Source organism: Chiloscyllium plagiosum, chromosome 11 (assembly GCF_004010195.1).
Source record: "Chiloscyllium plagiosum isolate BGI_BamShark_2017 chromosome 11, ASM401019v2, whole genome shotgun sequence".
NCBI lineage: Eukaryota > Metazoa > Chordata > Chondrichthyes > Orectolobiformes > Hemiscylliidae > Chiloscyllium > Chiloscyllium plagiosum.
In genome coordinates, this window is record NC_057720.1 from 1099352 (window position 1) to 1112597 (window position 13246).

General features: G+C 45.0%; 1 protein-coding gene across 1 annotated transcript in view; it reads right to left on the reverse strand.

Moving 5' to 3' along the window:
- Positions 1 to 13246, reverse strand: part of erich3 (glutamate-rich 3) — a 101307-nt gene that overhangs the window by 68541 nt on the left and 19520 nt on the right. Inside the window, exons 4-5 of the mRNA XM_043700061.1 lie at positions 8090 to 8161; positions 5319 to 5447 (exon numbers count right to left, since the gene is read on the reverse strand). Of these exons, the coding sequence (XP_043555996.1) occupies positions 5319 to 5447; positions 8090 to 8161 (201 nt within the window). The remainder of the gene's footprint in view (positions 1 to 5318; positions 5448 to 8089; positions 8162 to 13246) is intronic.

The following is a 13246-nucleotide window of genomic DNA, read 5'->3' on the forward strand; positions in this document are numbered from 1 at the left end:
TTTCCATTACTTTGCCTCCCACCGAAGTAAGACTAACTGGCCTGTAATTCCCGGGGTTATCCCTATTCCCTTTTTTGAACAGGGGCACAACATTCGTCACTCTCCAGTCCCCTGGTACCACCCCCGTTGACAGTGAAGATGAAAAGATCATTGCCAACGGCTCTGCAATTTCCTCTCTTGCTTCCCACATAATCTAAGGATATATCCCGTCAGGCCTGGGGGACTTGTCTATCCTCAAGTTATTCAAAATGTCCAACACATCTTCCTTCATAACAAGTATCTCCTCTAGCTTATCAGTCCGTTTCACACTCTCCTCTTCAACAATACGGTCCCTCTGTATCAGCTCAAAGATAAACCATCAGGGAAGGATCTTGCCACTGATGCTGAAGCCCAATTAGTATCGTCCTGCTTCAGACCTGAACATGACTTGCATTGCCACAGTGATACTGGGCCTAAAAACAAGGTCAGGCCATTGTTGTAGCTACTGTCAGTTCTTCTGTGACGTGATGGTTGAAATCTTGTGCGATCCAGTTTATAGAAAAATCACGCTTTAGAAACAGCGCTTAAAAGTGTTGGCGATGTAATCACGTTACAACCAACACACATTTTAAACGTTTGCACTTTACAAATAGCATCCCCAATTTGTCAATTGCATTATAGCAAATTTGCATTGAGGAAATGCCCCTTATAGAGCATAGAACAGTACAGCACAGAACAGGCCCTTTGGCCCACGATACTGTGCCGAGGATTAATCCTAATGTAAAATATAATAACTTAACCTATGCATCCCTCAACTCACTGCTATCCATGTGCATGTCCAGCAGTCGCTTAAATGTCCCTAATGACTCTGCTTCCACCATCATCACTGGCAACGCATTCACAACTCTCTGCGTAAAGAACCTACCTCCTACGTCCGCTCTATACCTTCCTCCTCATATCTTAAAACGATGAACCCTCCTACAAGTCAATCCTGCCCTGAGGAAAAGTCTCTGGCTATTTACTCTGTCCATTCCTCACATTATTTTGTATACCTTGATAGGTCTCCTCTCTTCCTCCTCTCCAGAGAGAGGAGTCCGAGCTTAGTCAACCTTTCTTCATAAGGCAAGCTCTCCAGTCCAGGCAGCATCCTGGTAAACCTTCTTTGCACCCTCTCCAAAGCCTCTGCACCTTTCCTATAGTAGGGCGACCAGAACTGGACACAATACTCCAAGTGTGGTCTCACCAGGGACTTGCAGAGCTGCAGCAAAACCTCGCAATTCTTAAACTCGATCCTCCTTTTAATGAAAGCCAAAACACCATATGCTTTCTTAACAACCCTATCCACTTGGGTGGCAACTTTGAGGGATCTATGCACTTGCACACCCAGATCCCTCTGTTCCTCCACACTGTCAAGAATCCTGTCTTTAATCCGATATTCAGCATTCGAGTTTGACCTTCCAAAATGCATCACTTTGCATTTATCCAGGTTGAACTCCATCCGCCATTTCTCAGCCCAGCTTTGCATCCTGTCTATGTCACACTGCAGCCTGCGACAGCCCTCTATACTATCGACGACACCTCCAACCTTTGTGTCATCTGCAAATTTACTAACCCACCCCTCAACCTCCTCATCCAAGTCATTTATAAAAACTACAGAGAGCAGAGGCCCAAGAACAGAACCCTGTGGGACCCCACTCAACACTGAGCTCCAGGCAGAATACTTTCCATCTACAACCACTCTCTGCCTTCTGTCAGCCAGCTAATTCTGAATCCAGTCAGCCAAATCTCCCTGTATCCAATGCCTCCTGACTTTATGAATGAGCCTACCATGGGGAACCCTATCAAATGCCTTGCTGAAATCCATATACACCACATCCACTGCTCAACCTTCATCAACCTGTCTCATCACCTCCTCAAAGATCTCAATAAATTTGTGAGGCATGACCTGCCCCTCACATAGCCATGCTGACTGCCTTTAATCATGTATGCTTTGCCAATAGTCATAAATCCTATCCCTCAATTCTTTCCAAAACCTTGCTGACCACAGACGTAAGACTGACTGGTCTGTAATTGCCAGGGATTTCCCTATTACCCTTCTCGAAAAGAGGAACAACATTCGCCTCCCTCCAATCCTCCAGTACAACTCCCGTGGAGAGTGAGGAGGCAAAGATCTTCGCCAGCGGCTTAGCAACCTCCTTTCTCACTTCCCGGAAGAGCCTGGGATAAATCAGGTCTGGCCCCGGGGACTTATCAATCTTAATGTTTGCCAAAATTTCCAGCACATCAACTTCATCAATCTCGATCTGGTCAAGCCTGTTTCCCAGCTCCTCAAAGTTCTCATTCACAACAAGTTCTCTTTCCTCAGTGAAAACCGAAGCAAGAAACTCATTTAGGGCTTCCCCTATCTGCTCAGACTCCACACACAAGTTCCTACGCTATCCCTGACCGGCCCTACCTTCTCCCTCATCATTCTCTTATTCCTCACTTATGAGTAAAATGCCTTTGGTTTCTCTCTAATCCATCTTGCCAAGCCTTTTTCGTGTCCCCTCCTGGCTCTCCTCAGTCCATTTCTGAGCTCCTTTCTAGCAAGCCTGTAATCCTCTAAAGCTGTGCTAGATCCTTGCTTCCTCCATCTTACATAAGCTGCCGCCTTCCTTTTGACGAGAAGTTCCTCTGTTCTCGTCATCCAAGGTTTCTTAATCTTACCTCTTCTTACCTGTCTCAGAGGAACAAATTCATGCATCACTCACAACAACTGCCCCTTAAATAGTCTCCACATGTCTGCTGTGCCCTTTCTGTGGAACAATTGCCCAGTCTGTACTACCCAACTCTTGTCTGACAGCGTCATAATTTCCTTTTCCCCAATTAAATATCTTCCCTTGGTAACTGCTCCTTTCCCTCTCCATGGCTATGGTAAATGTGAGGCAGTTGTGATCACTGTCACCAAAGTGCTCTCCCACCGCGAGATCTGACACCTGTCCTGGCTCATTGCCGAGCACCAAATCCAAAATGGCCTCTCCCCTCGTCGGCCTGTCTCCATACTGAGTAAGGAAACCCTCCTGAACACACCTGACAAAAACGCTCCATCCAAACCATCTGCACTAAGGTCAATATTGGGAAAGTTGAAATCACCCATAACAACCCAGTTACATTCATTTTTCCAAAATCTGCCAGTCTGAGAGTTCTTCAATCTCTCTATGCTATTAGGGGGTCTGTAGAAAACCCCCAATGGGGTGGCTGTTCCTAACGTCCACCCATAGGTGGACAAAGAAAATTTACAGCTGAGGAACAGACCCTTCGGCCCTCCAAACCTGAGCCGATCCATATCTACTGTCTCAACCTGTCACCCAATTCCTAAGCATCTGTGTCCCTCTGCTCCCCACCTACTCATGCATCTGTCCAGATGTATCTTAAATGAATCTACTGTGCCTGCCTCTACCACCTCTGCTGGCAACGTGTTCCAAACGCCCACCACCCTCTGTGTGAAATACTTGCCGCGTGAATCCTTCACCCTGGGAAAAAGCTTGTCTCTATCCACCCTGTCTATACCCTTCATGATTTTGAACAAACCTAACCTACTCAACCTCTCTTCATAGCTAGCACCTTCCATACCAGGCAACATCCTCGTAAACCTTCTCTGCACTCTCTCCAAAGCACCCACATCCTTTTGGTAATGTGGCACCCAGAACTGTACACCGTATTCTAAATGCCGTCGAACCAATGTACAATTTTAACATGACTTGCCAGCTCTTATACTCAATACCCTGCCCAATGAAGACAAGCATACTATATGCCTTCTGACCACTCTATCCACCTGTAGTCAAACCTTCCTCAACAACCTCCATTTCTGTAGCTGTGATGCACACTCTGATAGCAATGCTACACCCCGTCCTCTTTTTCCACCCTCCCTGTTCTTTTTAAACATTCTAAACCCTGGAACATCAAGCAGCTATTCCTGCCCCTGTGAAACCAACGTTATGGCCACAACATCATAGACCCAAGCACTGATCCATGCTCCGTGTTCGTCAAATATAGAACGGTTCTGTACAGTACAGGCCCTTTGGCCCATGACGTTGTGCCAAGCATTTATCTTAATCTAAGATAATCTAACCGATACACCCCTCAATACACAAGCATCCATGTGCTTGTCTAGCAGTCGCTTAAATGTCCCTAATGTCTCTGACTCTCTCACCACCGCTGGCAGTGTATTCCACGCACCCACCACTCTCTGTGGAAAGAACCTACCTCTGACATCTCCCCTAAAACTTCCTCCAATCATCTTAAAATTATGCCCCCTCATGATAACCATTTCTGCCCTGGGAAAAACTCTGTGGCTATCTTCTCTATCGATGCCTCTCATTACCTTGTACACCTCTATCAAGTCACCTCTCTTCCTTCTTCTCTCCAATGTGAAAAGCCCTAGCTCCCTCAACCTCTCTTCATAAGACACACCCTCTAGTCCAGGCAACATCCTGGGAAATCTCCTCTGCACCCTCATCTTTTCTATAACTGAACATAATATTCCAAGTGTGGTCTCACCAGGGCTTTATAGAGCTGCAACAAAACCTCACGGCTTTAAAATTCAATTCTCCCCATCAATGAAAGCCAAAACACCATATGCTTTCTTAACAACCTGATCAACTTGGGTGGCAACTTTGAGGGATTTACGTACATTGACCCCAAGATCCCTCTGTTCCTCCACACTGCCAAGAGTCCTGTCTTTAACCCCATATTCAGCATTCAAACTTGACCTTCCAAAATGAATCACTTCACATTTATCCAGGTTGAACTCCATCTGCCACTTCTCAGCCCAGCTCTGCATCCTGTCAGTCATGTTGTAGCCTGCAACAGCCCTCAACACAATCTACAACACCACCACAAATTTACTATACTAACCACCCTTTCACTTCTTCATCCAAGTCATGTATAAAAACTACAAAGAGCAGAGGGCCAAGAACAGATCCCTGCGGGACACCACTGATCACCAACCCAGCACAACTTGCTGTCTTCTTTTGGCCAGCCAATTCCATATTCAGACAGCCAAATTTCCCTGTATCCCATACCTCCTAACTTACTGTGGAGAACCTTATCAAATGCCTTACTGAAAAACATATACACCACATCCACTGCTCGACCTTCATCAACGTGTCTCGACACATCTTCATAGCAGAATGATCTGTACTGTCCTTTTGGAGACAATCCTGATAGGCCACAGAGTTTGCCCTTTCAGACCCAGTGCATAGGTGTCACTGCTATAGTCAATATTCGGAGGAACTGAAGTGTCCTATTAACAAATCATTTCCTTTAAACCATCAATTCCCCTGTGCAATTAAACTTACAGATGCTGAGGAATCGGAGTGTTCCACATCTGGTCTCGAGACATTCCAGTGACAATTGCGAGGAAAAACTGGGGGATGAGGGGAGAGGAACGGGACGATATCTTCATCAAACCTTCTGGCTCGTTCAACCTTTCAACAACAACAAATTATATTTAGAACTCTAATAGCTAAAAACTTTCCACATTGCTTCATAGAAACAATTAGCAAAGGAAATTTGATAAGTGGGAACATGGGAAATATGAGCAGGAGCAAGCTATTCAGCCCCTTAGCCTATTCCACTATTCAACTGGATAATGGCTCATCAGTTACCTCAACACCCATTTACCTGTACTCCTTGGTTTATCTCTACAGTCTTTACAGTTCAGAAACCTAGCCTTTCAGGGGGTTGGTGAAAAATGGCAGGCAGTGTAGGGAGGGTAGTAGTAGGGAGATGGACAGAGGAGCTGGGAGGGAGAGGAAGGAGGTCATGGAGGGATTTAAAAACAAGGATGAGACTTCTAAAATTGAGACATTTTTCAACCAATGTAGGTCGGTGTCCACGGAGGGTATTTGGTGAATTGGATTTAGTTGTGTGTAAGGGCATTGGCTGAACATTTTTGTGGAGGGCAGAATTCAGAAGCTAAGCCAGGACTGCGCTGGAATCGTTAGGTCAAGAGGTAACAAAGACAAGGAGTTTCAAAAGAAGAGGTGGGATCTGATTGAAACTCTCAGAATGCTGGGTGGCCTGGGCAGAGCGGACATGGAAAAGATGTTTCCACCAGTTGGAGAGACTAGGATCCAAGGGCACAGCCTCAGAGTGAAGAGACGATCCTTTAGAACTGTAATAAGGAGATGGTGAATCTGTGGAACTCATTGCTACAGAGGGCTGTGGAGGCCAACTTACTGAATGTATTTAAAACAGAGGTGGATAGTCAAGAACCAAAAGAACTGCAAATACTGTAAATCAGAAATCGCTGGAAAAGCTCGGCAGGTCTGGCAACATCTGTGGAGAGAACTCAGAATTAATGTTTCAGGTCAAGTTCTGAGGAAAGGTCACTGGACCCAAAACATTAACTCTGATTTCTCTCCACAGATGCTGCCAGACCTACTGAGCTTTTCCAGCAATTTCTGTTTTTGTGATGGATAAGTTCTTGATTGGTAGGGGGATCAAAGGTTACAGGGAGAAGGCAGGAAAATGGTTGAGAAACAGATCAGCCATGATTGAATGGCAGGACAAACTGAATGGGCTGAATGGCTCCCTTTTCTGATTGTCTTATTGGGTATGCATGAAGATTTTAGCAGATGTGCAGATACAAAAGCAAAGTTAGGGGAAACATCGCTAAGATGGCCACGGGCGGACTTGGTGATGACATGATTTTGTGGTTTGGGGTTAATATAGGAGAAAATATGGTCTTGAATTTGTAAACAGGTTAATTAATTGGTCAGACATGCTTAAGCAATATGCAAAAACATTTTGACACTGAGTAGTTAAGATTTCAAATGCAGTACCTGAGAATCTGGTGGAAGCAGGTTCAATCAATGCAGTGAAAAGAGAATAAGACTGATCAGTGAAATGGAAGAATGTGCAGGGGCATGGGATGTGATGCAATGGGCTGGTCTGGACAGCAAGGGCAGGTGGTGGCCTAACAGTAATGTCAGTGGACTATTAATCCAGAACCCAGGATATTGTTTTCGGACATGATTTGAATTCCACCATGGCAGATGGGAAAATTTGAATTCATTAAGATCTGGGATAAGTAGCATATCTAATGATCACCATATAACCACTGTCAATTGTTGTAAACATCCATCTAGTTCACTAACGTCCTTCAGAGAAGGAAATTTTAGGGAAGGAAATCTGCCATCCTTACCTGGTCTGGCCTACATGTGACTCCAGACCCACAGCAACATGGTTGACTCTTAGCTACCCTTTGGGCACTTAGGGATGGGCAATAAATGCTGGCCCAGCCAGCGACACCCATATCCTGTGAATGAATATAAAAAAAAGGCACTATATGAATTGGTCAAACAGGGAGCTGGTGTAATGCGATGGATTGTAAGGTCCCCTTCTGGGCTGTGACAGTCCTGAGATTTAGCCTCAGAACGTTACAGGGAGAGGGATGGGTTCAGTGGCAAAGGAATGGAATTTACAGTAAGGTGAAAACTGAAAACAGTATTGTCGATGAGGGATTTCAGACAGAGAAAATCGGGAGAAAACATTTCCAGTAACAGGAGAAACATTGACCAGAGGGACACAGACTGAAGGCAATTGGTGAAAGATACAGAGAGGGAGAGATGAAGAGAATTGTTTTCACTAAGCCCATTGTTGTGATCTCGAACTAGCTGTTTGAAAGGGCAATATAAACAGATTTAATAACAAACTATCAGAAAGATTTTGGGGAAATAGGCAAGTGACAAATGAGGACAAGGTTTCAGGGAAAGAACAGAGAAGTTTGAATATTTGGAAAACATTTTCAGAGAGCTGGTTCAGGAACGTTATACTTCAGTGTGGTCAGATTCTAGGTGCTCAGCTGCTGCTGGAACTGAGGGCACAAGGTCAGCGGACAAACAGGATACTCTGCACAATCCCAGGAAGTACTTGTATGAACCCAGAGGGAAGAGAGAAACACAGACCGGGGCTTGATGGCAAAATTGAAGGGAGAAGCTGTAGGAAGGTGATGGGGTGGAGATCAAATAGATTGAGAGAGCATTCTCAAACATAGAACACTCCCCTTAACCAACCATAAAGCTAACATGACAAACTACAAAGTAGTACAGAAAAACACTGGAACCTTTATCCTTTGGACACGTTCTCTCCTGGCAAAATCCTCCAACCTCTTCCTGATTTCAAGTTGGTGGTGCCGCTGGGGACAACAGAGGAGACAAAATTCATTAGGAACCGAGGCAAGAATTTTTTCACACTGTTCTCTAAGGCATTAAACAGCAAAAAAAAATTGCATTTATAAAAGAATAGAACTTTTCTCTTTATCTAAGTACTTTTCACACTTTCAGGATAGTACTTCGCAGACAACAAAGAAACTTGAGGTCTGGACACTGAAATTTGGGAAATGCAGCTGTCAAATTACACTCAGCAGACAACGAAATACTGACTCAACTATTTGTTTTTGATGTGATGTTGGTTGAAGGACAAATATTGCCTGGGACTTTGTGATGAGCTCCCTGATCACTGAAATTGTGCCACAAGATCTTTTACTTGAAATGCGTGCTTAATGTCTCATCCAAAAGGCAGCAGCCCTGAATAAGGGAGGTTATGTTAAAGCTGCAGATCAGACCACGCCTCGATACCTATGAATAAGTCTGGCCCCTACCTTACATGACAGACATGATCAGACTGGAGAGAGGTAAGAGGAGATTAATGAGGATGCTGCCAGGATTACAGAATTTTTATTCTGAGAAAGGATTGGACAGCTGGGATTGTTGTCTGTAGAACACAGGAGGCTGAGGGGGGATTAACTGAGGAGTTAAAAGCAATGAGTGGGTCAAAGAAAGTGGATAGGAAGGTGTCCCCATTGTCAGAAAGGTCATGAAACCATTGGCAGAGGATGACAGCAATTGGGAAGAGGATGACAGGGGAGTTGAGGAGGAATGCTTGCACCAAGAATTTAGTGGGAATTAGAAACCCACTCTATAAAAGGGTAGCAGAGGCAAAAATCCTCAGCAGATTTAAATAAAAAGACTTGGTCGGGCACATACAGGACCCCGACCATAACCTGCAGTGCAACAGACAGTGAAACAGAATGGAACCGCTGTTTGTGGCCATCTCAGAAACAACGGCTGAATACCTTTGCTGATTCCATATTTCTGAGGAACTGAGGGCATTGTTGCTAAGATGACACAAAGGAAGGTGGAGGGACAGGTAGGGTTGAGAAAGCATGGAGGCTGCAGGAGGACATGGACAGGATAGGAAAAAAGGCATAGAAATGGCAGATGGAATACAATGTGGGAAAGTATGAGGTTGTACACTTTAGTAGGAAGGATAGAGGCAGAGACAATTTTCTAAAATATACTATTTTATAAATCTGAAGCACAAAGGGTCTGGGTGGGGCGTGCCCGAGTTCAGAGTTCTCTTAAGGTTAACATGCAGGATCAGTTGGTGGTTAGGAAGGTAAATGCAATATTAAAATTCATTTCAAGAGGGCTAGAATACAAGAGCAGTGACACACTTCTCAGGCTGTCTAAGGCTCTGTGAACCATATTTGGGATATTGACAACAGTTTTGGGCCCGTCTCTTGGAAAGGGTAAGAAGGTAAGAAGGAGGAGGAGGAGTAGGCCATCCGGCCCGTCGACCCTACTCCGCCATTCAATAAAGTCATGGCCGATCTTTCCATGGACTCAGCTCCACTGACCTGCCTGCTCACCATAACCCTTAATTCCTTTACTGTTCAAAAATACATCTTTGCCTTAAAACCATCCAACGAGGTAACCTCAACTGTTTCGCTGGGTGGGGAATTTCACAGATTCACAATCCCTGGGAGTAGTAGTTCCTCCTCAATTCAGTCCGAAATCTGCTCTCCCTTATTTTGAGGTTATACCCCCTAGTTCCAGCTTCACCCCCAGTGAAAACAACCTCCCTGCTTCTATCTTATCTATTCCCTTCATTTTTTTATGTTTCTATAAGATTCCCCCCTCATTCTCTAAACTCAAATGAGTATTGTCCCAGTCTACTCAATCTCTCCTCATAAGCCAACCCCCTCAACTCTGGAATCAACCCAGTGAACTCCCCTGCACCCCCTCCAGTGCCAGGACATCCTTTCTCAAGTAAGGAGAACAAAACTGTAGACAGTACCCCAGGTGTGGCCTCACCAGCACCTTATACAGTTGTAGCAAAACCTCTGCTCAGCAGCATGCTGCAATTTTTCACCATTTAAATATAGCCAATTTTGCTGTTATTCTGACTAAAATGGATGACCTCACATTTACCAATATTGCATTCCATCTGTCAGACCCTTGCCCACTCACTATCTATATCCCTCCGCAGACTTAGTGTCCTCTGCACACTTTGCTCTCACACTCATCTTCATGTTATCTGTTAACAGTGACACACTACATTAGGTCCCCAACTCCAAGTCATCCATGTAAATTGGTGTGCCAGCATTGGACGGAATCGAGAGAAGAGTAACTAGAATGATGCCGGGCTGAAGAACTTATCATCTAAGGAAGGATTGAAGAGTTTAGGTCTGTACTTAATGGATGGGGGAGTGGGGAATCAGATTGAGACTTACAGAATACTGTGACGCACCGATAGAGTGATCATGGAGAGATGTTTCCATTAGTAGAAAAGATTAGGACCCAAGGGCACAAAATTAGGTGAAGGGACAGCCCTTTAGAACGGAGATGAGAAGGAATTTCCTCAGAGGGTCGTTAGCCTGTGAAATCTGTAACTGCATAGAGCTGTGGAGGCCACGTCATTGCACGTATTTAAGGCAGAGATTGATGGGTTTTCCATTGGTGAGGGGATCAAGGGTTATGGGGAGAAGGCAGGAAAATGGGGTTGAGAAACATATCCGCCCTGATCGAATGGCGGAACAGACTCAAAGGGCCGAATGGCCTAATTCTGCAGCTGTATGTTATGGTCTCAGATCTGAAACTCCATCACTGATCCTGCGATAGTACAGCACTCCCTCAGTGTCAACCTTCTAACAGTGCAGCACTCCCTCAGTACTGACTCCCCAACAGTACAGCACTTCTTCAGTACTGACTGTCTGACAGCGTAGAACTCCCTCTGTACACACCCTCTGACAGTGCGGCACTCCCTCTGTACTGATCTTCTTGCAATGGGGCACTCCCTCAGTACTAACCTCTCAGATCCTCAACCTAACTCTCAAAATAAATATGAGATGGGAGAAATTGATCTGTTTGATTGACAGCCAAGATTCATCCAATGAATAACTAAGAATCCATTTGCGTTCCAATTGGCTGAGAAGTCTTGAATAATTTGTGAGACGAGTGGTCGAGTTGGGCTCAGAGAGTTGAAGACAGGCAGTCTTCTGAAGAAACCCTCCAGAAACCCAAACGGAGTTGGAACGAAGCAACAGCAGGTGGCTGTTCAGCCTCTGTCATGTATGAGAACACGCCTTGGTCTGTGACCTAACTCCATATCGCCACTTTTTCCCAATTTCCAAACTAGATGACACTGTTTCTTTCTATTCATCTCATTATTCCCACTATAACTGTGAAAACACTGATTAATTTTGCACTCAATCTTCTACAATCCTGAGAAAAACCACCATCGTGTGTGTAAAGTCTCCCTGTAATTTTAAACCTGGAATCAGGTGGAGTTGTAGTTAATTCAATTTGCACTCCTCCCGTGACTAATAGATTGTTTTTCCTAAGGTGTAATGCCTGACATGTGCTCCCAGAAGTTCTGAGAGAGTAGTTTAACCAGGGTTTCGTATAACATGACCTCAATCCCCTTATATTTTTCATTTTTCTTGTTGCGTCTCGTGGCATGAGGAAAGCAAAGCATGTGCTTACATTGGTTTCTATTTCTGGTTTCTCCTGGAACAGGTAACCAGCCTGTTTCCACAGTCTATCGCCTTTTCTTTTGTGTGCTAGTGCCTGATCGTGAAGGTGTGTGTGCTCCGAATCATGTATGTAAGATTCTCCCGCTCTGGTTGCTGTCAGTAGTGTGTGCTGAAAGGATCTGAAGGTAGATTCTCCACCCACCTGACCACGTTATGAATGCATCTGGTCTTTCATGCCCCGGAGTGGGACTCGAACCAGTATCATTTGGCTCAGAGGTCAGGAGGCGATGTCACTCCTCTCCCCTTGCTGCTTGGCAGTGCAGCTTGTCGGAATGTTGGTCCCTAACTCCTGCCGCTTAGCCAGTAACCGAACCAGGTCAACCATTTCCCTCAATTCTATCAGGTTCAACTTTGGCTCACATATAGGATTTTATCAAATATCTTCTGCAAGTCCAAACATATAACACCCACAGACCTTCTCCTGTCTGTCACTCAAACTTCATCAGTCATGATCGACTCTGGACAAATCCATGCCAGCTCTCATGGACTGATTGAAAATGTCCAACAGGTTCAATTGCTTCACTCTGCATCATACACTACAATTTCCCACCCACACAACGTATGAAATGCCCAGTTTAGAATTTGCTGGTTTCCCTCTCGCGTTCTCTCTTAAATAGTGAAGTGAAACCCTCAATTCTCTGACCTTCAGGAACCATTCCTGAGCAGAGATTACAGATGGGGCATCAGCAATGTCCTCATCTGCTTTTTTTTGCGGTTAACTGGTATGATCCGTGGTAGAGAGAAGGCCTCATGAGCAAAGATTAAACAGACTGAGACCCTACTCCTGGGAGTAGAGAAGAATGAGAGGTGATCTCAATGAAACACATAGATTTGTAACAGCTTCAGGGGGTGACTGCTGAGAGGATGTTTCCCTCATGGGAATTTCCAGAACCAGAGGGCATAGGCTCAGAATAAGGTTCCCCATGGGAGACTGATTAGCAAGGTTAGATCACATGGAATACAGGGAGAACTAGGCATTTGAATACAGAACTGGCTCAAAGGTAGAAGACAGAGGGTGGTGGTGGAGGGTTGTTTTTCAGACTGGAGGCCTGTGACCAGTGGAGTGGCACAAGGCCCTCTACTTTTTGTCATTTACATAAATTATTTGGATGCGAGCGTAAGAGGTACAGTTAGTAAGTTTGCACATGACACCAAAATTGGAGGTGTAGTGGACAGCGAAGAGGATTACCTCAGATTACATGATTAGATTAGATTACATTACAGTGTGGAAACAGGCCCTTCGGCCCAACATGTCCACACCGACCCGCCGAAGCGCAACCCACCCATACCCCTACATTTACCCCTTACCTAACACTACGGACAATTTAGCATGGCCAATTCACCTGACCTGCACATCTTTGGACTGTGGGAGGAAACCGGAGCACCCGGAGGAAACCCACGCAG